We start from the raw sequence: 26,869 nt of genomic DNA on the forward strand, positions 1-26,869 counted from the left end.
AACACCCTTGAGACTTAAAATACACTATCTCCCTCCTTCTCCCCCCAACATCAACCACTCTATCACTTTTGTATCTGCAATCTCTCAACTCCAGCTATCACCTCTACACAAAAGACTCCCTCCACCCCATGACTCCCCAGTACCCTAATCAAAACTTTCAGTCTGTTCATCCTCAAGGGCTCTCCACTACCTAAAAATGGGGTCCTAATGCCTCCTTTAACACCCAACCTCCTTTGCTCTTTAATCTAATTTAACCAATCTACTGCTCACAACCTTATCTACCACTCCATTTCTTCCCTTAGACTTCATGAATATAGGGATCATGTCTGTCTTAGTCAGTAAGACACAGTCAGCACTAAACACAGTGACTGCCATACAATATGAATACATAAACTCTATGCTCCAGCCAAAATGAACTACTTGCTATTTCTAGGATTTTAGACAACCATAACTTTATCTCATGTTCCCTATTACAAAAAGGCCTTCTCCCTGTCCAAAGCTTTTCATGTCTAAATCTTACCCTTCCAGGCCTCTTCCATCAAGTTTTCCCTCATTCCCTAGAAAAAGTTATTTATTGCCCCACAGGCAACTCTTACCAACTCTTACCATCCTTTGATTATTTCTAATCATCCTTTAAAATCCAACTCAAGCATTATCATTATTAAGCTTTTAATTCCTACCCACATCCAGAACTGATCACTACCTATTGTGCCCAAACTATGCCCCACATAGTTTTCTATTATAACAATTATACAGAAATTGTTATTTAGTTCTCTAAGAATAAGGACAGTGTCTTATATATCTTACTTTCTCAGCTGTAATTGCTGTGCCTAGTTGCTCAGTCATGTCCGACTCTTTGCGGCCCTAAGAACTGTAGCCTGCCAGGCTCTTCTGTCCATGGGGATTCTCCAGGCAAGAATACTGGAGTGGATTGCCATGCATCCCTTCAGGGGATCTTCCCAACCCAGGAATTTAACCCAGGTTTCCAGTATTGCAGGTGGATTCTTGACTGTCTGAGTCACCAGGGAAGCCCATTCATCCCAAATTCTGACACCATGTGGATGCTAAAAAACATTATTTGCTGAATAAAAATCCAGACAATAAGTAGATATAGCACGCTTCAGTTCTAACCTAAACCAGATGAGATTTAGGAAGGAACCCTGAAAGTCCAGAGATACATTACCCTGATTTAAAGGTATATAATAACCTCAAAATTATATTATCTCTGTTTTGTAGCTCTCTGCCCAGAGAATGTGTACTTTGGTCAATTTACCTCTAGCTTTACAACATTCTATACAGCAAGATTATTTCACAGGTTCTATAACAGATGAAGACATGCTTCTATGTAATAAGTACCTTAGGCTGAAATCTGCATATTAGTTTCACATAGATCACAGATTGGATTATCACAAGTTCACCTTGTGATATCTATTTCACATAGATCACAATTGGATTACCACAAGTTCACCTTATCAGTGTTTACATTACTATAAAGATGCTTATTATATATACATTTCATATGTTAAACACTGATGGAATATTTTAAGTCACAATTTTTCCTACAATTCTTCCTCACTTAGCACAGTAATAATTCATGTTTACTCTACACACCCACACACAAGCATGGGCTCCAAAATTTGGTTGTCATTTTATGTGGTACAAAATAATTTTGTAAGTATGGGGATATGAGATGGATATTCCAAGACAATTTTTTTTTTAATTGGAGGTTATACTTAAATAAAGCTTTACAATGTTGTGCTGGTTTCTGTCATACAATGTGAATCAGCCATAACAGAGAGAGAGAGAGAGAGAGAGAGAGAGAGAGAGAGAGAGAGAGAGAGAGTGTGTGTGTGTGTGTGTGTGTGTGTGTGTGTGTGTGTATCTATATCTATATCCTCCCTCTTAAGCCTCCCTCCCACCGGTCCCCTGCTCCACCGCTCCTGGTCACCAAAGAGTGCCAGGCTATCCCCCTAGCTATCTATTTTACACATGGTAGTGTATATATGTCAATGCTACTCTCTCAATTCATCCTACCCAAAACAGTTTTTTTTTCTAACTGCCCAAGAAAACTGTTAAATATATTCACAAAGAGAAAATATTAATCAGGAAATCCTGAGACAAAGGAAAAACAGAAGAGGGTTATATTAAAATTGGGAGAAGTACAAGGGGGTAGGGAAAGAAAGAAAGAAACAGAGGCAGTTTAAGAGTTGTGTCTTATTTTTATTTTTTAATCACCCACAGCTCCCAGCATAATACTTCAACACAGTGGCCATGTATCAAACATTAACTGAATAAAAATAATAGAAATAAAATATGCTGCAAAGAGGTAATAGATCAAGAAAATAAAGTCCAGCTCTTTCCATCTGTTTTATGTGCCATAAAAAAACAGGAGGACATGGCAGAAGCAATGTCATCCTCAAGGTAAAAGGCAAATAATGACAATTCTGGGGCAGTGGTAAAGGATGGCTCAATCTTGAGTGCTATGCAATGATCTAAAGTTAACTGCAAACAAAAAAAAATAAAGAAAAAAAAATAAAGTTAACTGCACCTAAAACAATCTTCGACCCCAACCATTAATGTAAACCTCGGGAGCTATCTTTGGCCATTTCCACAAACCCTTCAAAGGCTACCTTTGTCAGGGACCCTCAAGGCCACCCCTAGATTTAACAACTCTCTAGGAGGACTAAGGGGACTGTGCATATACTTGTACTGACTAAAACTTACTACAGAAAAAGGAAACAAAACAAAATTGGCAAAAAGAAAAGGTACATGACAAAGTCTGGAGGAAAACGGAGGCAAGCTTTCAAGAGTTCTCTCCCAGTGAAGATACACAGGCCCATTTAAATCCTCCAGCATCAGATTTTGACAATGCACATTAAGTACTGCCTACTAGTGAAGTTCATCAGACTCAGTGCTCTAAGTTTTTACTGGAGCTGGTAACGTAGGTACACTCTGCCTACTGCATACCAAAATTCCAGGTCTCCGGGAAAACATATTCATAATCTTTGGACAGTTCAGACACAGTCAGTCACTCTCATCATTTTGGGAAAACTTTATCAGTGTAAGAAGCAGTTTACCATGTGTTTCCAGATGCTAACCAAGGGCCAATCTTACATGACTTTTTAAGGACAGCAATCTCAGGCCTTATTAACTCTCTTCTGCACAGCACACTACTCTTTCTTAACTTTCCTCTCTTTCAAGGCTACTAGTCTGCACATGCTTGAACAAGTTTTGCACTCTAGATACTCTATAGATGAGAAAAGACACACTGCAAAAATGCAGAATGACAACTCACTTGGAAGCTGTGAGTCATACACCATAAAAAGACCTGAGTTATATACCATAAGCAGATAATTTTTAGAAAAACTCATTTTCACCTAATGTTTGTTGACTCAACTACTACAAGTAAACAGCAAATATTATGTTAGATGGCTGTTGCAAGAGGCAGTGAATGGAAGGAAATTTTTATAAGAAACAAACCTTGCTATCAGAAAGTTTATAATCGAACTTCCCTGGTGATCCAGTGGTTAAGAATCTGCCTGCCAATGCAGGAAACACAGGTTCAATCCCTGGTTCAGGAGGATCCCACATGCTGCAGAACAACTAAGCCTGAGTGCCACAACCACTGAAGCCTGCATGCCCTAGAGTCTGAATTTTGCAACAAAGAGGAGCCACCACCACGAGAAGCCTGAACACCACTAGACAGTAGCTCCCACTTGCTGCAACTAGAGAAAAGCCTGTGCACAGCAATGAAGACCCAGCACAACCAAAAATAAGTAAATTTCAAAAAAACATAAAATCTAGTGATAGATGGAATCTTCTACCAAGATTCCCAGCAAATATCTACAAATGTTAACCCTGAGGAAAGAAAAATGAAGAGGCATGTTCATGGAGAGAAGGATGTTGAAAGCAATCTTCATTACGCTTTCAGTAAAACAACTATTTACAGAGTTTAGAGTTTATTTACAATTTTAGAAATTAAGTGTTAAGACAATAAGACTATCAAAATACTCAAAACCAATTCACTGTGCAAATGTACAGGAACCTACTACATACTATGCACTGTGCAATGCTCTGGAATCCAAGTGTAAAGAGAAACACGCACTTAAAGACTATCAGGTGAGAGAAGATTTAAACAACAATCATATCATTATCTAATGTCTCCTAGAGTTTACTATCTACCAAGCATTGTTCTAAACTTTACATCTACAAATTCATTTAATATTTAAGACAAAAAGATAATAACTATTTCAGATATTTTTTATTCCCATTTTACAAAGAAAAAGCATTACAGGAAAGTTAAGCAATTTGTACAAAACAATGCATCTTCTATCGGTGGCAACTAGTTTAACCACTCAATCTTCATTCACATTCTTGGAGCCTACCACCTATACAGAGAAAGAAAGGTTGTGTAAGGTTTAATTGTGCTAAAAATAAAGTTTAAAAACTCTGTTCAGGATGGGGGAGTCACAAAAGTCTTCACAATAGAGGAAATCATTGAACTGAATCTTAAAAGATGCACGGAAGTTGACTGAACTATCTAAGCAAGGGGAACAATGTATTCCAAATAAGAGTCCAAGAGACATATCGAGTACTTTGATTTCCCATTTGAAAACAGAATTTATGAAAAGTTTACAGAATAACCGCTATTTGCTACTATGCATTATTTTTTTTTAAAGAACTTAAGTTTTTACACACACAAATTTAAGGCAGAGTAAATGCTACATTTACATTTATTTTAACAAACCAGAGAACTGTATAATGACAGAATTTCTGAACTACAAGAGGTTTCTGGGATGAAGACACACTCAAAAAAAGGTTTACCAAAAAGAAAATTAGCAGTGCTTTGAATAAAACTGTAATATAACTTAACATAATTCATAGTCAAAATTATAAATAAGCTCAACATTTAAAATATTTGCAAGATGTACAAGATACCATCCATTTGTCACTCCAGATCATTCATTGTATCCCAAATGCAGGCTCATTATGAACCACGTCAACAGGTTCCCTTGCCCTCTTCACTCAAATGGGTTCAGCCAATAGGTAGCACCAGCAGGAGATGGGAGAAAGAACAGATGGTAAGGGAGAGAGTAGAGACTTTTCTCCTGGGTTAGTCACCGCAGGATATAGCCTCCTGTGTTAGGCTATACCACACAATGACAAGTCATGCTGTCAGGTCACCTTCTACACACAGCCTCCTCTGTCTCCAAGTTCCAAGGGTCACTTTCTCCCCTCACCCTTTCAGGTCTAGGGTTGGTAACAGCACCAGGTTATTATTAAGGAAAAGGTACTATGTACATGTTGCCATTTCACATCTTGCCTGTATCTCTTTATTGTAATTTGTTTTTTTTCCAGCCAGAACCATTTTATGTAGAATAAAATTAAATATATTTTCAACTTCATTTGCATACTCTAAAGAAGAGAAAGTCTTTTTAACTTAAAAAAGAAATTTTTATGTAATCAAAATCAAGTAAAATTTTACCTGTATGTAATCCTGATCAAAATCTTCAGTATCTGAATAGTTGAGAAAATAGAGTATCAAGTCAAAGCAAAAAAAGGCAATTCAAATTCTCCAACTTGCTGAAGACTTTCCTCTTTACTTACCTACAAGTCTTGAAACAGAGTCAGACCCGGTTTTGAATCCCTATTCTAATATTCACCCACTATCCTACAGCAAAGTACTTAACTTTGTATTGTTCACTGTTGTATTACCAGCATCCGTACAGTGGTGATACATAGTGGGTACCTCATAAATATTTGTGGAATGAATGGACAAATGAATAATCTCTGCAGGTCTGAATTTCCTCACCTATAAAATAAGGTAACTATGTCTACCTCACAAGAAGAAAGTTTATGTTCCAGAGAAAATAAAGGAGAATATACGTAAAAGAATCCAAGTATAAGGTCTAGTAAAAATTAGTTCTCTACCCCAACTCAAATGTGTGTATGTGTGTGTTAGTCGCTCAGTCACGTCCAACTCATTGAGACCCCATGAACTATAGTTTGCCAAGCTCCTCTCTCCATAGAATTCTCCAGGTAAGAATACTGAAGTGGGTTGCCATTCCCTATTCCCTTCTCCAAGGGATATTCCCGACCCAGGGATCCTCCCCACACCCAGGGATCGAACCCACGTCCCCCACGTTGTAGGCAGATTCTTTACTGTCTGAGCCACCAGGGAAGCCCACCTCAACTTCAATATCTCCAGCAATTCTACTTTCTTTACATGACAGAATGTACCAATATCAACACCTTTCAATCTTTCCTCAGCACTATTATACTTACACACAGCAATACACAGCATTAATGGTCCAATTTAAAAGACTTTCTGTAAAAAATTTTAAACAAAACCAAAACAGACAAAATATATAGCTATAACTTTTAACTGGTGATTTAATAATCTTTTTCTTTATGAAATATTTGCATAAACACTGTCATTTGCTCTAACTCTTAATAAATTCAATAAGATGTCTTCCAATAGTCCTAATCAATCAATTAATTTATCTAAAATTTTTTAAATTTTAAATGCTTTTTTAAAATATGAAAGCCACTATTTTTAAAGTTGTACAACTTATATTCTTTACAAATTATCACAAAGATATAAAAGTGTTTATAAAATTCACCAAATTTGTTCAGGTAAGATAATTAACCTATTCTTTTGCTTCTCAAACATATTCTTGAGAAGAAGCAATCAGACTGCTAATATCCTGTTGAAATATCATGAAAGTTTCCCAACTTTTACTTTAAAAGCTCTTAAGGAGAAGGCAATGGCACCCCACTCCAGTACTCTTGCCTGGAAAGTCTCATGGACGGAGGAGCCTGGTGGGCTGCAGTCCAGGGGTCGCTAAGAGTCGGACACAACTGAGCGACTTTACTTTCACTTTTCACTTTCATGCATTGGAGAAGGAAATGGCAACCCACTCCAGTGTTCTTGCCTGGAGAATCCCAGGGACAGGGGAGCCTGGTGGGCTGCCGTCTATGGGGTCACATAGAGTCAGACACGACTAAAGAGACTTAGCAGCAGCAACAGCATGGAGGTCCAACCTAAAGGAGATCAGTCCTGGGTGTTCACTGGAAGGACTGATATTGAAGGTGAAACTCCAATACTTGGCCACCTGATGCGAAGAGCTGACTCATTGGAAAAGACCCTGATGCTGGAAAAGATTGAGGGCAGGAGAAGGGGACGACAGAGGATGAGATGGTGGGATGGCAACACCGACTTGATGGGTTGGGTAAACTCCAGGAGTTGGTGATGAATACCGAGGCTTGGCGTGCTGTAGTTCATGGGGTCACAAAGCGTGGAATGCGACTGAAGGACTGAACTGAACTGATGAAACCTTATTATTCTCATACATTTAAAAAGACACTAGGTGGCATTAGAAACACATTCCTCTTATAAAAAAGAAAGAAACCAAAAGTGGAAGGAGAGCGATTCTTAAGTTAACAGGCAGTGAATGCACTTTTTAAAACCTGTACTCCTATAATTCTTAATACACTGAACACTTCAACATTTTATACTACTTGATCAAGTCAAACTTTTTCCTTCTTTGGCTTGTGCTTTTTGTGCCCTGAGAAACCTTTGCCTCATCCCAAATCACAAAGACTTTCTCCTGTTTTCCTTTATATGTTTTATAACTTCAGCTCTTACAACTGTCAATTGCCCACTTCAACTTAATTTTTATATATAGTATGGGGTAAGGATCAAGGTTCATTTTTTTTTCCCATGTAAACTGTTCTAGCACCATTTGTTGGAATGACTCTTTTACCATTAAATTACCTTGCATATTTGTCTATTTCTACATTTTCTATTCTGTTTCAGTGATTTGTGTGCTTCTCTTTCTACCAATATCACAATGTTGATTAGTGTACCTTTAACAGACACTCATAAAATCAGGTGGGATCATTCCTTCAACTCTGGTCATCTTTTTCAATATTGTTTTGGTTATTTTATGCTCTTTCCATTTCAATATAAATTTGAAATCACGTTGTTGCTTGGGTTTTGATTGGAAGTGCACTGAATTTATAGATCAATAGGAGAATTTACATCTCAATGACACTGAGTCTTCCAATCCATAAACATATATTTTCCAATCATTTAAGTCTTTTTTAAATTCTCTCAGTAATGCTTTGTACTTTAAAATGTACTGGTCTTAAAAAAAATAAAATGTACTGGTCTTTCAAATAACTTTTAAAAATTTATCTTTATTTCATTTGTAAGCGATTATAAATAGTAATTTCAATTTCAATTTCATTGTGTTAAGAGAAATACAGTAAATCTTTGCCTATTTTTATATATAGATTTTTGTATAAAACAGTGACAAGAAAATGAAAACATAAGCCACAGACAGGGAGAAATACTTAGCATATATCTGATATATAATTTGTATCCAGAATATACAAAGAACTCATAAGATTCAATAATAAGAAGACAAACAACCTAAAAATTTTAAAGGACAGAAGATCTGAACAAGTAATTCAAAGAATCACATCTATGTAATTTATAGTTTGACATGATGTAGTTGTTTAAAACAATGACATGGTGTAAACCCATTAAGGATCTGAGTGAAGCTCAATGCAGAATTAAGGTTCTCAAGTTATGTTTTGCTTTTTTAAAAAATTCTGGTCTTGATGCAAATGTTAGTTATGTCTTATTTATATCACAGTTAGGTCACCATGCTGTGACATGGTCTGTATTCTTGCTGCCTTAGATACTGATTCTTTTTTTTTTGCCTTAGATACTTCTGTATTATTTTTGCAGACTTGTGACTGTCCCTCTTAACATTCTTTTATGTAATTTATAAAAGTTTCTTTAAAATTCTTTTAACTTTGAATAAAAACTTAATTCATTAAAAAATACATGTGTGTGTGTGTGGTGTGTGTGTGTGTGTGTGTGTGTGTGTGTATACATGTGTGTGTGTGTGGTGTGTGTGGTGTGTGTGTGTGTGTGTGTGTGTGTGTGTGTGTGTATACATGTGTGTGTGTGTGGTGTGTGTGGTGTGTGTGTGTGTGTGTGTGTGTGTGTGTGTGTGTGTGTGTATCCCTGATGACTAATGAGGCTGAATTGTTTTTCAGCCTCACTGGTCATCAGGGATATGCAAATTAAAACCACAATGAGATACCCCTACACACTCATTAGAACAGCTAAAATTAAAATGACAATACCCAGTACTGAAAAGGATGTGGAACAACTGCTGGTGGGAATACAAAAATGCCAGTTTCTCATCTAGATAAACATACACCATACACTTGACACATATTCCAGGAATCTCATCCGTAGGTATTTATCCAGCAGAAATGAAAGCATGAGTCCACACAAATACTTGTACGCAAACTTTCATAGCAGTTTTCTCCAAAACAGGCAAAAAATGAGAAACAATCCAAACGATCATCAACTGATGAATAAACAATGTCTGATATACCCAGACCATGGAATACTTTCATCAATAAAAAGGAACTACCAATGCTCAAAAACAATGTGGATGAATCTCAAAACCATAATGTTAAGCGAAAGATGTCAAACACAAAAGACCACATGCTGTATGATTCCATTTACAAGAAATTCTGGAAAAGACAAAAAAAAAAAAATCACAGTGACAGAAAGCAGGTCAGTGTTTGCCAAGGGTTGGCAGGGGAAAGAACCGATTGTAAAGGGACACAAGGCAACATTTCAGGGTGACAGAAATTTCCATACCATGATTTTCTTTATCTATATCATGATTGTGGTGGTGGTGGTGACACAACCATATACAGCTCTGAAAACTACGGTGTTTCTCTTTGAAGTCATGTGTGAAAATTAAAGAATAATCATACGAGTTAAGAAACACGGAGAAAGGTTGTAAGGAGTATCTTGGATTGCGTTTTTTGGCCACACCATGAAGCATATGGGATTTTACTTACCTGACAGGGGACTGAACCCTGCACTGGAAGCCCAGAGTCTTAACCACTGGACCACATGGACCACCTTGGATTCCCAATTTCTTCAAAAGCATACCCCAATTATGTCACCTCAAAAAAGTTCTGAAATACTAAGTTAAGAATACAATAATAGGGACTTTCCTGGTGACCCAGTGGTTAAGAATCCACCTTCCAAGTCACGGGACCCACTTTTGATCACGGGTTGGGAACAAAGATCCCACGTGCCAAGAGGCAACCTAGCCCATGCTTAGTTGGGCTGCAACCACCAAGCTCATACACCACAACTAAAACCCAATAAATAAATAAGCGAATAAATAAATAAAAACAATAATAGGGAATTCCCTGACAGTCCAATGGTTAGGATTCCATGCTTCCACTGTAAGGGCTCAGCAGTTGTGGTCTGTGGGTTCCAGGCCATGTGGGCTTCAGTAGTTGTCGACCAGGGGCTCATTAGTTGTGGCTCATGGGTTCTAGAACACACAAACTCCAGCAGTTGCAGCTGGAGCGTGGGCTCAGAAATTGTAGTGTGTGGGTTCAGAAATTGCAGTGCGCGGGCTCAGTAACTATGGCACACAGGCTTTAGTTGCCCATGGCATGTGGAATCTTCTCAGACCAGAGATCGAACCCATGTTCCCTGCATTGGCAGGCAGATTCCTAGTCAATGTGCCACGAGGTAAGTCCTTCAATCCAGTGCTGAGCTTGGCTTTTCAAAGGTTACTTTTCTCTCTGTTAAATCTCATGTTTGTGAGCCTCTGAGTGAATTTAACATTCAACAATGGAAATGTGCCATCAGCATATGTAACAAGTAATTTTTTCAGTGTATTTATCCAAGAAATTGATTAAAACGGCAGTTAGGAGAAGGACAAGAATAGAGGTCTGTGTGACATCATTTCAGGCTGGTAACAACACATTAAATTAACCTTCTTTTTGGACATTATATTTCAAACAAGTGTTAATCCAACCAGCAATAACATTAGCAAAGGTATTCCAAAAGTCCTTCACCCCTTCAGTGAGTAATTATACATTGCCTACTATGTACCAGGTACAACGTTACATGTCAACTAGGAACACAATGATGGAAACAGCCATTCTTTGTAAATGACAATCCCTACAACCACAGTTGGTAAAGAATTTGCTTGCCAATGCAGGAGATGCAAGAGACGTGGGTTCGATCTGTGGGTCCAATCTGTGGGTTGGGAAGACTCCCTGGAGAAAGATATGGCAGTATTCTTGCCTGGAGAATTCCATGGAAAAAGGAGCCTAAAGGGCTACAGTCCATGGGATTGCAAAGAGTCAGACATGACTGAGCAACTTGGCATGCATACATCAGTCCTGTGAAGGTCATGTCTGCCAATAAAGAAAGAATTAGTCAAATGCTATCAATTAAGAGATTCCTGGTATGTACAGCCCTTCTATTAAAATATGAATGTTTGGCACAATTCATGGGTTAGGTCAACCTCAGTATAAATTACTTGAACCCAATAGACTGATTTCAGAGAAAAATCATCCAAGCCTCATCTTTCCATCTGTGGTCTCAATTTCTCATTGACAATTTGCTAATGCCAATGAAAATTCATCCACTCAATAATTACTGATTATTGTATTTTATAATAATTGTTACAGGGAGCTATGGAAATATTTTAAACATTGATGCTGGATAAATATTAACCAAATGAAAATTTAGAAGATAAAACTAAAAGAAAAAAGAACAGACAAAATCAGATTTTGTTTTTGAAAGAATAGACTTTAGAGTGGAGAGGGGTTAGAAAGGAAGAAGAGTGAATTAACAGTAATGAGGTCCCAGCAATGATCAAAGTGACTGCAAATGTGGCTTAGACTGGTGAAAAAAGTCTAAGGTGAAGAAAGGTAGACCTCTTAGAAATGTTTGGAGGTAGGATTCACCGGGTGATTGGATGGGGGAGAGTAAGGGAAAGGAGGAGTCAAAACAGACTTCCAGGTCTCTGGTTTTGGGCTATCAGGGCAGGGAGAGGGTCATGGTTCTAGTTAACAACTGAAGAATTGGTTTAGGGGAACACAGAGGCAGAATAAACAGATGAGTGAGTCTTACACAAAGATCAAAGTTGCAGATACTACTTGGCATATTCATGACAAAGCATAGCAGGAATTAACCTTACTTTAAAAATTATATATATATTCTTATATATATATGGCTTAAAGACACATATACATATATATATCATATAATTTATAGTATATACAGATATGTATATATATTGTAGGAAGGTAGACCCCTTCCAGGGCTCAAGAGTGGGGCTCTTGTCCAACACTTGGAAATGAACTGTCTGAGGAGACACATGCTGACAAAAAGCAAAAACTTTACTGGGAATGAACACCCAGGTGGAGAGCAGCAGGGTAAGGGAACCCAGGAGAACTGCTCTGCCACAAAGCTCGCGGTCTCAGGTTTTACAGCAACAGGATTAGTTTCCAGGTTGTCTCTGGCCAATCACCTTGCTTGGCCTAAATTTCATCTGACTCAGAGTCCTTCCTGGTGGCCTGTGCATCTCTCAGACAAGATGTATTTCAGTGTGAGGGCCTCTGGACAGTTGGCAGGACACACCATCTCCTCCCTCCTCCTGTTGGCCCTCCCAAATTCTCCAGGTTAGCTTTGGGGAGCAGCACCGAGTTCTTTATGGGAACCTCCTGTTGTGAGACAATTCAGGCAAGCAGATATCATTGTACCTGGCCTAGGTGGGAGGTTTTGGTCAACAGTTCCTGAACAAATACGTGCCACACTCAGTCATGTCCAACTCTTTGCAACCCATGGACTGTAGCCCATCAGGTTCCTCTGTCTGTGGGACTTTCCAGGCAAGAATACTGGAGTGAGTTGCCATTTTCTTCTCTAAGGAATCTTCCCAAACAAGGGATCGAACCATACATATATTTTAAAGTGAATAACTAATCTTGGACAAGATGCCATCTAAGTTTTTCCCTATCCCTAGGAACATAAAATACAGTAATATGATTAGATGATTCTTTTTATACATGCTCTGGAAATCACTAATTGGAATCATAGTTTCTACATATATGGGGAAAATGGACATTCAGAGAAATCCTCTCAATAGATACTAGGAAATGAGGGAGAAGTTCAAAAATACCCTCACAAACACAATCACCAAGATGGCCTCAAACTGAAAATAGTTGCTACACTCAGGTTTTTGACTTATCATTCTCCAGACTCTGGTCAAATCTAACCTCCTGCAAATTATCTCCCCAATCATTATACCCAAGACAATTCCTGTCCCCTTAGTTCCTTATTCTATTAAATGTTGTCTTATTACTTTTAAATTGGTTTTTTGTTATATGTGAATCTTGTAGACCCAAAAATTCTCTGGAGGCTGGGTCTGTGGGCTGTATATGGGTCTGCGGACTATATATGGATCTGTGGGCTGTATATGGCCATAATTCTATTAACAACAAGAATACATTATAGGACAGACTTTTTTAGAAATGCCACAGAAGCTAGAGCGGCATGAAGGTATATTCAGTGTACAGTAAGTCAAAGCAAGGGAAGTATTCAACACTAACTATCAAATGTGTCATCAAACATAAAATATTCAACTGGAAATCCTTGATTACGAGAATGGAAAAGGAGGAACTTGCCTGAGGTTACCATAAGTAAGTAAATTGCTGAGGAAGAAAAGCACAAGAGGAAACAAAAGGCAGATCCCTGGGAGGAAAGACATAACTAGATTCAGTTCTAGAGAAGTAATTATTTTACACACCCATAAAAAGACAAATAACCCAATTTTTTAAATGAGCAAAGAATGTGAATAGACATTTCTTCAAAGAATATATACAAACGGCCGATAATCACATAAAAGGATGCTTACTGTCATTAGGAAAACACAAATCAAAACCACAGATATCACTTCAGAACCACTAGGATGACTAAAATCAAGACAGACAATGGCAAATGCTGATGAAGAGGTAAAGAAACCAAAATCATCATATACTGCAGTTTATCAATCACTGCTGCATTTAAACAGTTATCATAAGACCAAATAATTCCACTTCCAAGAAAAATGAAAACTGTCCATATGAACACTAAACAAATGTTCATTATTCATAATAGTCTAAAGGAAAAAACAGCCCAAATGTCAATCAACTGACAGATAAAATATGGCATATTCATACAATGGAATATTATTTAGCAGTAAAAAGGAATGACTTACTAATACATGCTACACAATGGAGGAACCTTAAAAACATCATTTTAAGTGGAAGAAGCCAATTACAAAAGGTCACATATTATAGGATTCAATTTATATGAAATGAACAGAACAGGTAAATCTGTGGAGGCAGAAAGTATATTAGTAGTTACATAGGCCTAGAGAGATATGGAAATAAGGTGATAGCTAAAGGGTTTAAGAATTCTTCCTGATTATGATGAAAATATTCTAAGACTGACTCCAGTGATTGCTGCATCTATGAATATACTAAAAATCACTGAAATGTACAATTTAAATGAGTAATTTTATCATATGTGAATTATATTTCAATAAGCTTTTTTTAAAAAAAAATTAATTCAGGAATATTCTCCTTCAATTGTTAGGCTAGGAATTCAGCAAACTCAGTCCAGTAATTTCCTCTGTAACAAACCACCTTAAAATGAAACATTCAGCTTTACTTTAATGGCAGCAGTTCTCAAAAGAGTGCATTTAAAGCAAATACGGATGCCTGGGACCACTCCAAACCATTGGATCAAAATCTCTACGATGGTGCATGGATTTTTTTTAAGTTCCAGAGGTTAAAAGAGGTTAAGGGGTTTTAATAGACATGTTGAAAACAAGTGGAAAAATCTGAATTTTTTAAAATTAAATTTATGTTAAACTTCTCGGATCTGGTAATATAGATGACTCTTGAACAACACAAGCGTTAGAGGTGCTGGCATCTCCCAATCCCTCCCCATCCCCGTGCAGTGGAAAATCCAAGTATAAATTTACAGCTGGTCCTCCCTATCTACAGTTCTGCATTCCAGGATTCAACCAACCATGGATCTGGTAGTATTAATGGGAAAAAAATCCACATTTAATTAGGCCCACTCAATTCAAATCCCTGTTGTTCAAGGGTCTGTTATATATTGTGGTTATTTAGGAGACTGTCTCTTGATCTTAGGAAAAATACTTGAGGGTGAGACAGCATAATGTTTGTTACTTGCTTCGAAATCTTCAGGGAAAAAATATATACATATACACACAGATAAAACAAATGTCACAAAATATAAAGTTACAACCAAATTGGTCAATCTAAGTTAAGTTTAATTGCCATTTTTTCCATTTTTATGTAAGTTTGATATTTTCAAAATAAAAAGCTGGGGTTAGTTCCACAAATGATGCCAACTATCCCTGTTGCCTAAAATCACAAACCTCAGGTCATATAAGGAAATCTTGATCCAAAAACTAACTTCCCACCTGCTATAAGAAGACTTCTTCCCCTATCCCCACTTTCTTGGATGAACAAATGACAAAGCTTTCTACTCCCTATATGCCAACCCAAAAGATTTATGGCCCCAAAGAGTAGGTGAACTTATCTTAACGGAAACAAGCTTGTTATCATATCCTGCAAATTACTAGTCTGCCTTGTCTTACAGATAGAGGGAAGAGGGTTGAGATCAATAGAAAGTTAATGGATTCCCCAAGTAAAGAGGCAGGGCCATTGAGGATAAAAGGGTACAAGACGCAACGACAGGCAGAGAACAACCTGCCCAGACTGTACAGCTTAACCTGTTAGGTCCTGTCTACTATACAAAGCTAGACAAAGAAGAGGCTCATTCTTTCACCTGATACATACTGAAGTGCCTACTCTGTGTAAAACATGTTCCCTATGTACTAAATATGTATACCACAGAGCTATATACAGAAGCAACACAACTTCACAAGATTTAGAATCATTTCCGTAAGAAAGCTCTTTCTCAGGAAATTTATTCATTAAAGTTAAAATCATACTGAATCTTTTTATTGACTCTCATTACACAGTCAGTACCAGTGACAGCATGAGAGTGCATTCAGAATACAGTCTATTAAATTCCATTCTTTTCCATTGTTTGCTTTGAGAAATTAATCTAGCCAAACCCTAAAGGAAAAATATAGCTGTGGTAATGACAAATGACAACCAAGGATTTGTTCATAGAGCAAGGGAGCATCTGTACTAACACTTACCAAGCCAGCAGTAAGGGAAGGCGCAGACTGTCCGAGGGACTGATTCCTCATCCGCACCAGGTTGGACGCTTCTCCTGAAGACTGCCAAGTCACCTGTCCCACACTGCTGTGTGCACTGCCGGACAAGGGGAGCAGCTGCTTACCTTCAAACACAACGTTTGGAAAATTAACAAATTATTAACTAGTAAAATGAAAAAATATAATGACAGCACATGGATTAAAAGTACATTGATCCAGTATGGCAAAAACCGCTACAATACTGTAAAGTAATTAGCCTCCAACTAATAAAAATAAATGGGGAAAAAAAAAAAAAAAGAAAATAAATAAATACATAAATACAGAAAAAAGAAAAAAAAAAAAAAAACAAGTACATTGATCCAAAGCAAAGTGAAGCCCCTCCAACATCCATTTTAGGATCTGTAGCCCTCTAAAAAACTTCACCTATGTTGGTGGTAGTGAGAAATACAAGTGGAATACTGAACTGAGTCGATGATTTTAAATTCTCTGTAATATTCACCACCAGGCCAGGGTCCAACTTTCAACCAAACAGGCTTGTTCCAACCTAACACCCAACCTAGAGTTTTCCAGTCCCTTCCATCCTACCTAGTTTCTCATCAACTCAATGTGCTAAGAGTGGAGCTGAAAGCTTCTCCTAGACAAGTTTGGCCCTTAGGTTTCCAGAAGGCAAACCCTGAATCTATGCTGCTCTTGCCAGATTCAATGTGTTCAGTCCAGGTTGACTGAATGCCTTAATCCCACTGAAAGACTGCAAGAAACTCATTTATAAAGACGGAGCACCTAGAACTGCAATGACTTTCTAGCTGAGGTTCAAGTTCCATTTCAACCCCTTCCCTCACACCATTCTTCGCATTGGTGCTAGTGATCCAATCAAAACAAATATGGTCATGTCGTTCCCTTCTCATGACTCTCTACTGTTTAAAGAATTAAGCCACACTTTTTGGTTTTTTTTTTTTAGTTTTTCTTTTTTTTTTCTTTTTTTGGTTTTTTTGTTTTTATTTGGCAGCACCATGTGGTAAGCGAGATCTTAGTTCCCTGACCAGAGACTGAACCCACAACCCCTGCAGGGGAAGCACAAGAGTTTTAACCACTGGACTGACAGGAAAGTCCTAAGTTACACTTTTAAAACTCTAAAAAGATCCTGCATAAATCCATATTATCTCCCTGGCCTCATCTCCTTCTACTTTTTCCAAACCCATTCACTCATTCAACTTCAATATTCTGCCCTGCATATTCCCCTGGCTTTAACTTGATCACCAATTTTACTTAAAAACTCTTCTTCTTCCTGCAAAATTTCTATTCATCAGAGAAATAACCACTCTTATAAAAAGGTATGAGCAAAAGTAGGTTTGGGTTTTGTTTTTGCTGTAACATACCCTTTTACTGCAAACAAAATGTGATGGAACTTATTTGGAGGGCAATTTAGCAAAACCTATTATAATTTTAATTTGAGTAAGCCTAGACATAGTATTTCATTTGTAGGAATGCAAAGGAAAAAAAAAAGTAGACCAGAAAGTTAACCCTAGCAATGCTCTCACTATAATAAAATGGGGAATAAAAAAAATGATCACTACAAATTAAAGAAATTATAATATCTCCACATAATGACATACTGAACCCATTAAAAACAATGAGGCAGCTCAACATTGCAGTCAGGAGAAAATGTTCAATGTTTTCAATTGAGTGAAAATAGCAGAAAGGAAGTATATAGCATAAGATCTCAATTTTTATTTTTAAAATAAAGTTTATATACTTACATAAGATTTTAAATGTATATTTAAATATAATGGAGTATATATAAGTGGTTTGGAGGGAGGGAAAAGAGAAGAAAGTAAGATTTTCAACTTTGACATGAAGCATGTTACTGCACTCAAATTTTTTATAACTGGCATATTTTACATTTTTCATCAGAAACAAAATTAAAAAAAAAAAAAAAAAACTAGCTCTCTCCTAAGTTTGCTCTCAAATGCATGCTTTAATGAGAAATCTTTCCATAAAACCCTCCACAAAAAAATAATACTGCTTCTCTACTCAAAACCTCCACAAGCCTGGAGTAGAGCCTGCCTAGTTTCTTTTCTTCCTTCTGCAAATGTTGCCAAGCTCTCCAGGCAATCTGCCTATAGATGAGGAGCTATATAACCTAAAGGAAAATTAGTTTGTTAACTTGTTAACTTCCCATCCACATATCCAAAGGCTAGTATCGCAATTCTCTCTTCAAAATAACTGCCTAATGGGGAAAGAGATTTACATGACAGTAGACAAAACCCATATGGACATATTAGTAAGGGCTTGAAGCTTACCAAGAAATGTCAAGAATTTGAGGAACACTGAATAGCTTAAAACAAAAGGAACAACATGAACAAATAGAGCAACTAGCCCTTTAGTAAACAAATAACTCAGGGGAAAAAACTTCTTAAAAATTCTAATTATTATTCTTATAATGATTTCAAGAGCCTATTTTTAAGAAATATTCCCAGTTAAAGATGGTTGAATGACCACATATTTGTATCTTGTCCCCCTGGAAACTCCATTAAATGAGAATAAAGAGGGAATTCCCTGGCAGTCCAGTGGTTAGGACTCAGCACTCTCACTACAAGGGGCTGGGTTCGATCCCTGGTCAGGGAACTAGGATCCCACATGCCACAGGGTAATTAAGCCCATGCCACAGCTAGAGAGCCCACGCCCTGTAGAGCCTGTGCTCTGCAACTAGAGAAGACCCTGTGTGCCACAATGAAGATCCAGCTGAGCAAAAAAAAAAAAGAAAAAGAAAACGTCAAGAAAATTTTAATTAAAAAAGTAAAAATCCATTTACTCATAGGGAATGAGAAGATAAAACACATCCTTGAAAGAAGAGCAAAACACTATGGAAAAAGAAACAAACAAGAAACAATTCTGAGGAGTCAAGATGGTGGAGGAATAGGACGGGGAGACCACTTTCTCCCCTACAAATTCATCGAAAGAACAATTGAACGCAGAGCAAACTTCACAAAACAACTTCTGATCACTAGCTGAGGACATCAGGCGCCCAGAAAAGCAGCCCATTGTCTTCGAAAGGAGGTAGGACAAAATATAAAAGATAAAAAGAGAGACAAAAGAGCTACGGACAGAGATCTGTCCAGGGAAGGGAGTCTTGATAGAGGAGGTTTCCAAACACCAGGAAACCCTCGCACTGGCAGGTCTGGGGGAAGTTTTTGAATCTCGGAGGGCATCCTAACTGGGAAGGAAAGATAAAAAAGGCCCACAGATTACGTGCCTAAAAGCAACTCCCAGCAGAAAAGTACCCCAGACGCCCGCATCCGCCACCAGCAAGTGGGGGCGGAACGGAGAGGAGCAGGCGGCATTGCTTAGGGTAAAGGACCGGGCCTGAGGGCACTGAGGGCAATCAGAGGGAGCTTTTGTGAGTTACCAACTTAAACTGTGGGATAGCAAAAGAGAGAGAGAAAATTAACTGGCCCGAACACACTGCAGGCCGTTCGCAGAACAAAGAGACCGAGCAAGTCCAGAGAAGCTAGCCGGCTGCGGACCGGCCCAGCCCCGCCAGAGGAAGGAGGCAGGGGGGAGGGGAAGGGGGCAGGCTCGGCCCCAAGGACCGCATCCCCTACCACACTGCAAACAGGCCTCCAGTTTCTAACCAAAGACTTCCTGAGATTCTGGATGGTCGACATCCGCCGGGAGGGTCACGACAAGACACAGGGCGCAGGCACCCGACTGGCGCGGGCGGGGACTGGGGCTGGGGACGCAGAGGGCAGAAGGCGCACGCACCCGACTGGCGCGGGTGGAAACTGAGGCTGGGACCGCGGAAGGGAGAAGGCGCGCCGCACCCGGGGTGAGTGCGACCGCCAAGCTCCTGGCTGCCTGAGCTGCTTGAGCCTGGGAAGGCACAAAACTTAGGCACAGCCGAGTCCGCGCTTTTGTGGAACACCCGAGGGCTGGAACCGCGCACAGCGCAGGGCACGCTCCATATAGAGCAGCCGGGAGCCTGAGCAGCGTAGAGGGGGAAAGCAGCGCCCGTCCCTCGCCGCAGCGCGACGGGCCTAGCAACCTGAATAAGAGACCACCTCCGCCCGCCTGTGTCAGGGCGGAAATTAGGCACTGAAGAGACCGGCAAGCAGAAGCCAAATAAACAAAGGGAATCGCTTCAGAAGGGACTGGTGCAACAGATTAAAATCCCTGTAGAGAACACTGACTACACCAGGAGGGGCCTGTAGATATCGAGAAGTGTAAGCTGGAACGAGGAGCAGCTATCTGAAACTGAGCCGAACCCACACTGACCGCAACAGTTCCAGAGAAATTCCTAGATATGTTTTTACCTTTTTTTTTTTAATTAAAAAAATTTTTTTTCTTTTCTTTTTTATTTTTTCTCTTTTATTTTCTTTTAAAATTCCCTATTACTCCCCCATTACTCCTTAACTTTCATTTTCATAGATTTTTATGATTTTTTTTAATTAGGAAAAAATTTCTTTCTTGTTTTTTATCTTTTTTCTTTTTTTTTCTTTCTTTTTCTCTTATTTCCTTTTAAAGTCCTCTATTACTCCTCTACTACTCCTTCATTTTCATTTTCATTTCACTATAACCTTGCAAAAAAAAAAAAGAGAGAAGCCCTATTATTTTTTTAATTTATTTTTTTAATTTTTTATTTTTCAGTGGGTTTTGTCATACATTGATATGAATCAGCCATAGAGTTACACGTATTCCCCATCCCGGTCCCCTATCCCACCTCCCTCTCCACCCAATTCCTCTGGGTTTTCCCAGCCCACCAGGCAGAAGCCCTATTTTTAAACCAAACTTCATATATATTTCTAAAATTTTTTTGTTTTTGTTTTTAATATTGTATTTTTAAGAGTCTAACCTCTCCTCTAGATTTTTAATCTTTGTTTTTCAGTATGTGATATAAATTTTGGACATTTAAGAATCCAATATCCAGTTCCCATTTTTATTCAGGAGTGTGTTGATTACTCTCTCCCACTTTTGACTCTCCGTTTTCTACCTCAGAACACCTCTATTTCCTCCTTTCCCCTTCTCTTCCCAATCAAATTCTGTGAATCTTTGTGGGTGTCTGGGCTAAGGAGAACACTCTGGGAACAGACAACTGCGTAGATCTGTCTCTCTCCTCGAGTCCCCCTTTTTCTCCTCCTGCTCATTTCTATCTCCCTCCTCCCTCTCCTCTTTTTCATGTAACTCTGTGAACCTCTCTGGGTGTCCCTCACGGGGAAGAATCTATTCACCATTAACCTAGAAGTTTTATTATCAGTGCTGTATAGTTGGAGAAGTCTTGAGACTACTGGAAGAATAAAACTGAAATCCAGAGGCAGGAGACTTAAGCCCCAAAACCTGAGAACACCAGAAAACTCCTGACTACACGAAACATTAAGTAATAACAGACCATCCAAAAGCCTCCATACGTACACTGAAACCAACCACCACCCAAGAGCCAGTAAGTTTCAGAGCAAGACATACCACGCAAATTCTCCAGCAACGCAGGAACATAGCCCTGAGCGTCAACATACAGGCTGCCCAAAGTCACACCTAACACATAGACCCATCTCAAAACTCATTACTGGGCACTCCATTGCACTCCAGAGAGAAGAAATCTAGTTCCACGCACCAGAACACCAACGCAAGCTTCCCTAACGAAGAAACCTTGACAAGCCAATCGTCCAACCCCACCCACTGGGTGAAACCTCCACAATAAAAAGGAGCCACAGACCTCCAGAATACATAAAGTCCACTCCAGACACAGCAATCCAAACAAGATGAAAAGGCAGAGAAAAACCCAACAGGTAAAGGAACATGAAAAATGCCCACCAAGTCAAACAAAAGAGGAGGAGATAGGGAATCTACCTGAAAAAGAATTTAGAATAATGATAATAAAAATGATCCAAAATCTTGAAAACAAAATGGAGTTACAGATAAATAGCCTGGAGACAAAGATTGAGAAGATGCAAGAAATGTTTAATAAAGACCTAGAAGAAATAAAAAAGAGTCAATTAAAAATGAATAATGCAATAAATGAGATCAAAAACACTCTGGAGGGAACCAAGAGTAGAATAACAGAGACAGAAGATAGGATAAGTGAGGTAGAAGATAAAATGGTGGAAATAAATGAAGCAGAGAGGAAAAAAAAAAAAAAGAATCAAAAGAAATGAGGACAACATCAGGGACCTCTGGGACAATGTGAAACACCCCAACATTCGAATCATAGGAGTCCCAGAAGAAGAAGACAGAAAGGCCATGAGAAAATACTCAAGGAGATAATAGCTGAAAAGTTCCCTAAAATGGGGAAGGAAATAGCCACCCAAGTCCAAGAAACCCAGAGAGTCCCAAACAGGATAAACCCAAGGTGAAACACCCCAAGACACATATTAACCAAATTAACAAAGATCAAACACAAAGAACAAATATTAAAAGCAGCAAGGGAGAAACAACAAATAACACACAAAGGGATTCCCATAAGGATAACAGCTGATCTATCAATAGAAACCCTGGAGGCCAGAAGGGAATGGCAGGACATACTTAAAGTAATCAAAGAGAATAACCTACAACCTAGATTACTGTAACCAGCAAGGATCTCATTCAGATATGAAGGAGAATTCAAAAGCTGTACAGACAAGCAAAAGCTGAGAGAATTCACCACCACCAAACCAGCTCTTCAACAAAATGCTAAAGGATCTTCTCTAGACAGGAAACACAGAAAGGTTGTATAAACGTGAACCCAAAACAACAAAGTAAATGGTAACAAGACCACACCTATCAATAATTACCTTAAATGTAAATGGGTTGAATGCCCCAACCAAAAGACAAAGACTGGCTGAATGGATACAAAAACAAGACCCCTATATATGCTGTCTACAAGAGACCCACCTCAAAACAAGAGACACATACAGACAAAAAGTGAAGGGCTGGAAAAAAATATTTCACGCAAACGGAGACCAAAAGAAAGCAGGAGTCGCAATACTCATATCAGATAAAATAGACTTTGAAATAAAGGATGTGAAAAGGGACAAAGAAGGACACTACATAATGATCAAAGGATCAATCCAAGAAGAAGATATAACAATTATAAATATATATGCACCCAACATAGGAGCACCGCAATATGTACCGCAAACACTAACGAGTATGAAAGAGGAAATTAATAGTAACACAATAATAGTGGGAGACTTTAATACCCCACTCACAACTATGGATAGATCAACTAAACAGAAAATTAACAAGGAAACACAAACTTTAAATGACACAATGGACCAGCTAGACCTAATTGATATCTATAGGACATTTCACCCCAAAACAATCAACTTCACCTTTTTCTCAAGTGCACACGGAACCTTCTCTAGAACAGATCACATCCTGGGCCATAAATCTCGTCTTGGAAAATTCAAAAAAGTTGAAATCATTCCAGTCATCTTTTCTGACCACAGTGCAGTAAGATTAGATCTCAATTACAGGAAAAAAAAATTGTTAAAAATTCAAACATATGGAGGCTAAATAACACGCTTCTGAATAACCAACAAATCATAGAAGAAATCAAAAAAGAAATCAAAATATGCATAGAAATGAATTAAAATGAAAACCCAACAACCCAAAACCTATGGGACACTGTAAAAGCAGTGCTAAGGGGAAGGTTCATAGCATTACAGGCTTACCTCAAGAAACAAGAAAAAAGTCAAAAGAAATAACCTAACTCTACACCTAAAGCAACTAGAGAAGGGAGAAATGAAGAACCCCAGGGTTAGTAGAAGGAAAGAAATCTTAAAAATTAGGGCAGAAATAAATGCAAAAGAAACTAAACAGACCATAACAAAAATCAACAAAGCTAAAAGCTGGTTTTTTAAAAAAAGACAAAATTGACAAACTGTTACCCAGACTCATTAAGAAACAAAGAGAGAAGAACCAAATTAACAAAATTTGAAATGAAAATGGAGAGATCACAACAGACAACACTGAAATACAAAGGATCATAAGAGACTACTACCAGCAGCTCTATGCCAATAAAATGGACAACTTGGAAGAAATGGACAAATTCTTAGAAAAGTATAACTTTCTTTTTTTTTTTTTTTTAATTTTTTTTATTAGTTGGAGGCTAATTACTTCACAACATTTCAGTGGGTTATGTCATACATTGACATGAATCAGCCATGGAGTTACATGTATTCCCCATCCCGATCCCCCCTCCCAAGAAAAGTATAACTTTCCAAAACTAAACCAGGAAGAAATAGAAGATCTTAACAGACCTGTCACAAGCAAGGAAATCAAAACTGTAATCAGAAATCTTCCAGCAAACAAAAGCCCAGGACCAGATGGCTTCACAGCTGAATTCTACCAAAAATTTAGAGAAGAGCTAACACCTATCTTACTCAAACTCTTCCAGAAAATTGCAGAAGAAGGTAAACTTCCAAACTCATTCTGTGAGGCTGCCATCACCCTAATTCCAAAACCAGATAAAGATGCCACAAAAAAAGAAAACTACAGGCCAATATCACTGATGAACATAGATGCAAAAATCCTTAACAAAATTCTAGCAAACAGAATCCAACAACATATTAAAAAAATCATACACCATGACCAAGTGGGCTTTCTCCCAGGAATGCAAGGATTCTTTCATATCTGCAAATCAATCAATGTAATACACCACATTAACAAATTGAAAGATAAAAACCATATGATTATCTCAATAGATGCAGAGAAAGCCTCTGGCAAAATTCAACACCCATTTATGATGAAAACTCTCCAGAAAGCAGGAATAGAAGGAACATACCTCAACATAATAAAAGCTATATATGAAAAACCCACAGCAAGCATCACCCTCAATGGTGAAGAATTGAAAGCATCTCCCCTGAAATTAGGAACAAGACAAGGGTGCCCACTCTCACCACTACTATTCAACATAGTTTTGGAAGTTCTGGCCACAGCAATCAGAGCAGAAAAAGAAGTAGAAGGAATCCAGATAGGTAAAGAAGAAGTGAAACTCTTGCTGTTTGCAGATGACATGATCCTCTACATAGAAAACCCTAAAGACTCTACCAGAAAATTACTAGAGCTAATCAACAAATATAGTAAATTTGCAGGATATAAAATTAACACACAGAAATCCCTTGCATTCCTATACACTAACAATGAGAAAACAGAAAGAGAAATTAAGGAAACAATACCATTCACCATTGCAACAAAAGAAATAAAATACTTAGGAGTATATCTACCTAAAGAAACAAAAGACCTATACATAGGAAACTATAAAACACTGATGAAAAATCAAAGAGGACACAAACAGATGGAGAAACATACCGTGTTCATGGATTGGAAGAATCAATATTGTTAAAATGGCTATACTTCCCAAAGCAATCTATAGATTCAATGCAATTCCTACTAAGCTACCAACAGTATTTTTCACAGAACTAGAACAAATAATTTCACAATTTGTATGGAAATACAAAAAACCTCGAATAGCCAAAGGAATCTTGAGAAAGAAGAATGGAACTGGAGGAATCAACCTGCCTGACTTCAGACTATACTACAAAGCCACAGTCATCAAGACAGTATGGTACTGGCACAAAGACAGAAATATAGATCAATGGAACAGAATAGAAAGCCCAGAGATAAATCCACGAACCTATGGACACCTTATCTTTGACAAAGGAGGCAAGAATATACAATGGAAAAAAGACAACCTCTTTAACAAGTGGTGCTGGGAAAACTGGTCAACCACTTGTAAAAGAATGAAACTAGAACACTTTCTAACACCATACACAAAGATAAACTCAAAATGGATTAAAGATCTAAATGTAAGACCAGAAACTATAAAACTCCTAGAGGAAAACATAGGCAAAACACTCTCCGACATGAATCACAGCAGGATCGTCTATGACCCGCCTCCCAGAATATTGGAAATAAAAGCAAAAATAAACAAATGGGACCTAGTGAAACTTAAAAACTTTTGCACAACAAAGGAAACTATAAGCAAGGTGAAAAGACAGCCCTCAGATTGGGAGAAAATAATAGCAAATGAAGCAACAGACAAAGGATTAATCTCAAAAATATACAAGCAACTCGTGCAGCTCAATTCCAAAAAAATAAATGACCCAATCAAAAAATGGGCCAAAGAACTAAACAGACATTTCTCCAAAGAAGACATACAGATGGCTAACAAACACATGAAAAGATGCTCAACATCACTCATTATCAGAGAAATGCAAATCAAAACCACAATGAGGTACCATTACATGCCAGTCAGGATGGCTGCTATCCAAAAGTCTACAAGCAATAATTGCTGGAGAGAGTGTGGAGAAAAGGGAACCCTCTGACACTGTTGGTGGGAATGCAAACTAGTACAGCTGCTATGGAGAACAGTGTGGAGATTTCTTAAAAAACTGCAAACAGAACTGCCATATGACCCAGCAATCCCATTTCTGGGCATACACACCGAGGAAACCAGATTTGAAAGAGACACGTGCACCCCAATGTTCATCACAGCACTGTTTATAATAGCCAGGACATGGAAGCAACCTAGATGCCCATCAGCAGATGAATGGATAAGGAAACTGTAGTACATATACACCATGGAATATTACGCAGCCATTAAAAAGAATACATTTGAATCAGTTCTAATGAGATGGATGAAACTGGAGCCCATTATACAGAGTGAAGTAAGCCAGAAAGATAAAGACCATTACAGCATACTAACACATATATATGGAATTTAGAAAGATGGTAATGATAACCCTATATGCAAAACAGAAAAAGAGACACAGATGTACAGAACA

General features: G+C 38.2%; 1 protein-coding gene across 4 annotated transcripts in view; it reads right to left on the reverse strand.

The window, feature by feature from the left end:
* Positions 1-26,869, reverse strand: part of MAST2 (microtubule associated serine/threonine kinase 2) — a 205,195-nt gene that overhangs the window by 154,985 nt on the left and 23,341 nt on the right. For all 4 annotated transcript variants that reach the window (XM_065913949.1, XM_065913941.1, XM_065913930.1 and 1 more), the window contains exon 3: positions 16,095-16,237. In XM_065913949.1, the coding sequence (XP_065770021.1) occupies positions 16,095-16,237 (143 nt within the window). The remainder of the gene's footprint in view (positions 1-16,094; positions 16,238-26,869) is intronic.

Source organism: Muntiacus reevesi, chromosome 1 (assembly GCF_963930625.1).
Source record: "Muntiacus reevesi chromosome 1, mMunRee1.1, whole genome shotgun sequence".
Lineage (NCBI taxonomy): Eukaryota > Metazoa > Chordata > Mammalia > Artiodactyla > Cervidae > Muntiacus > Muntiacus reevesi.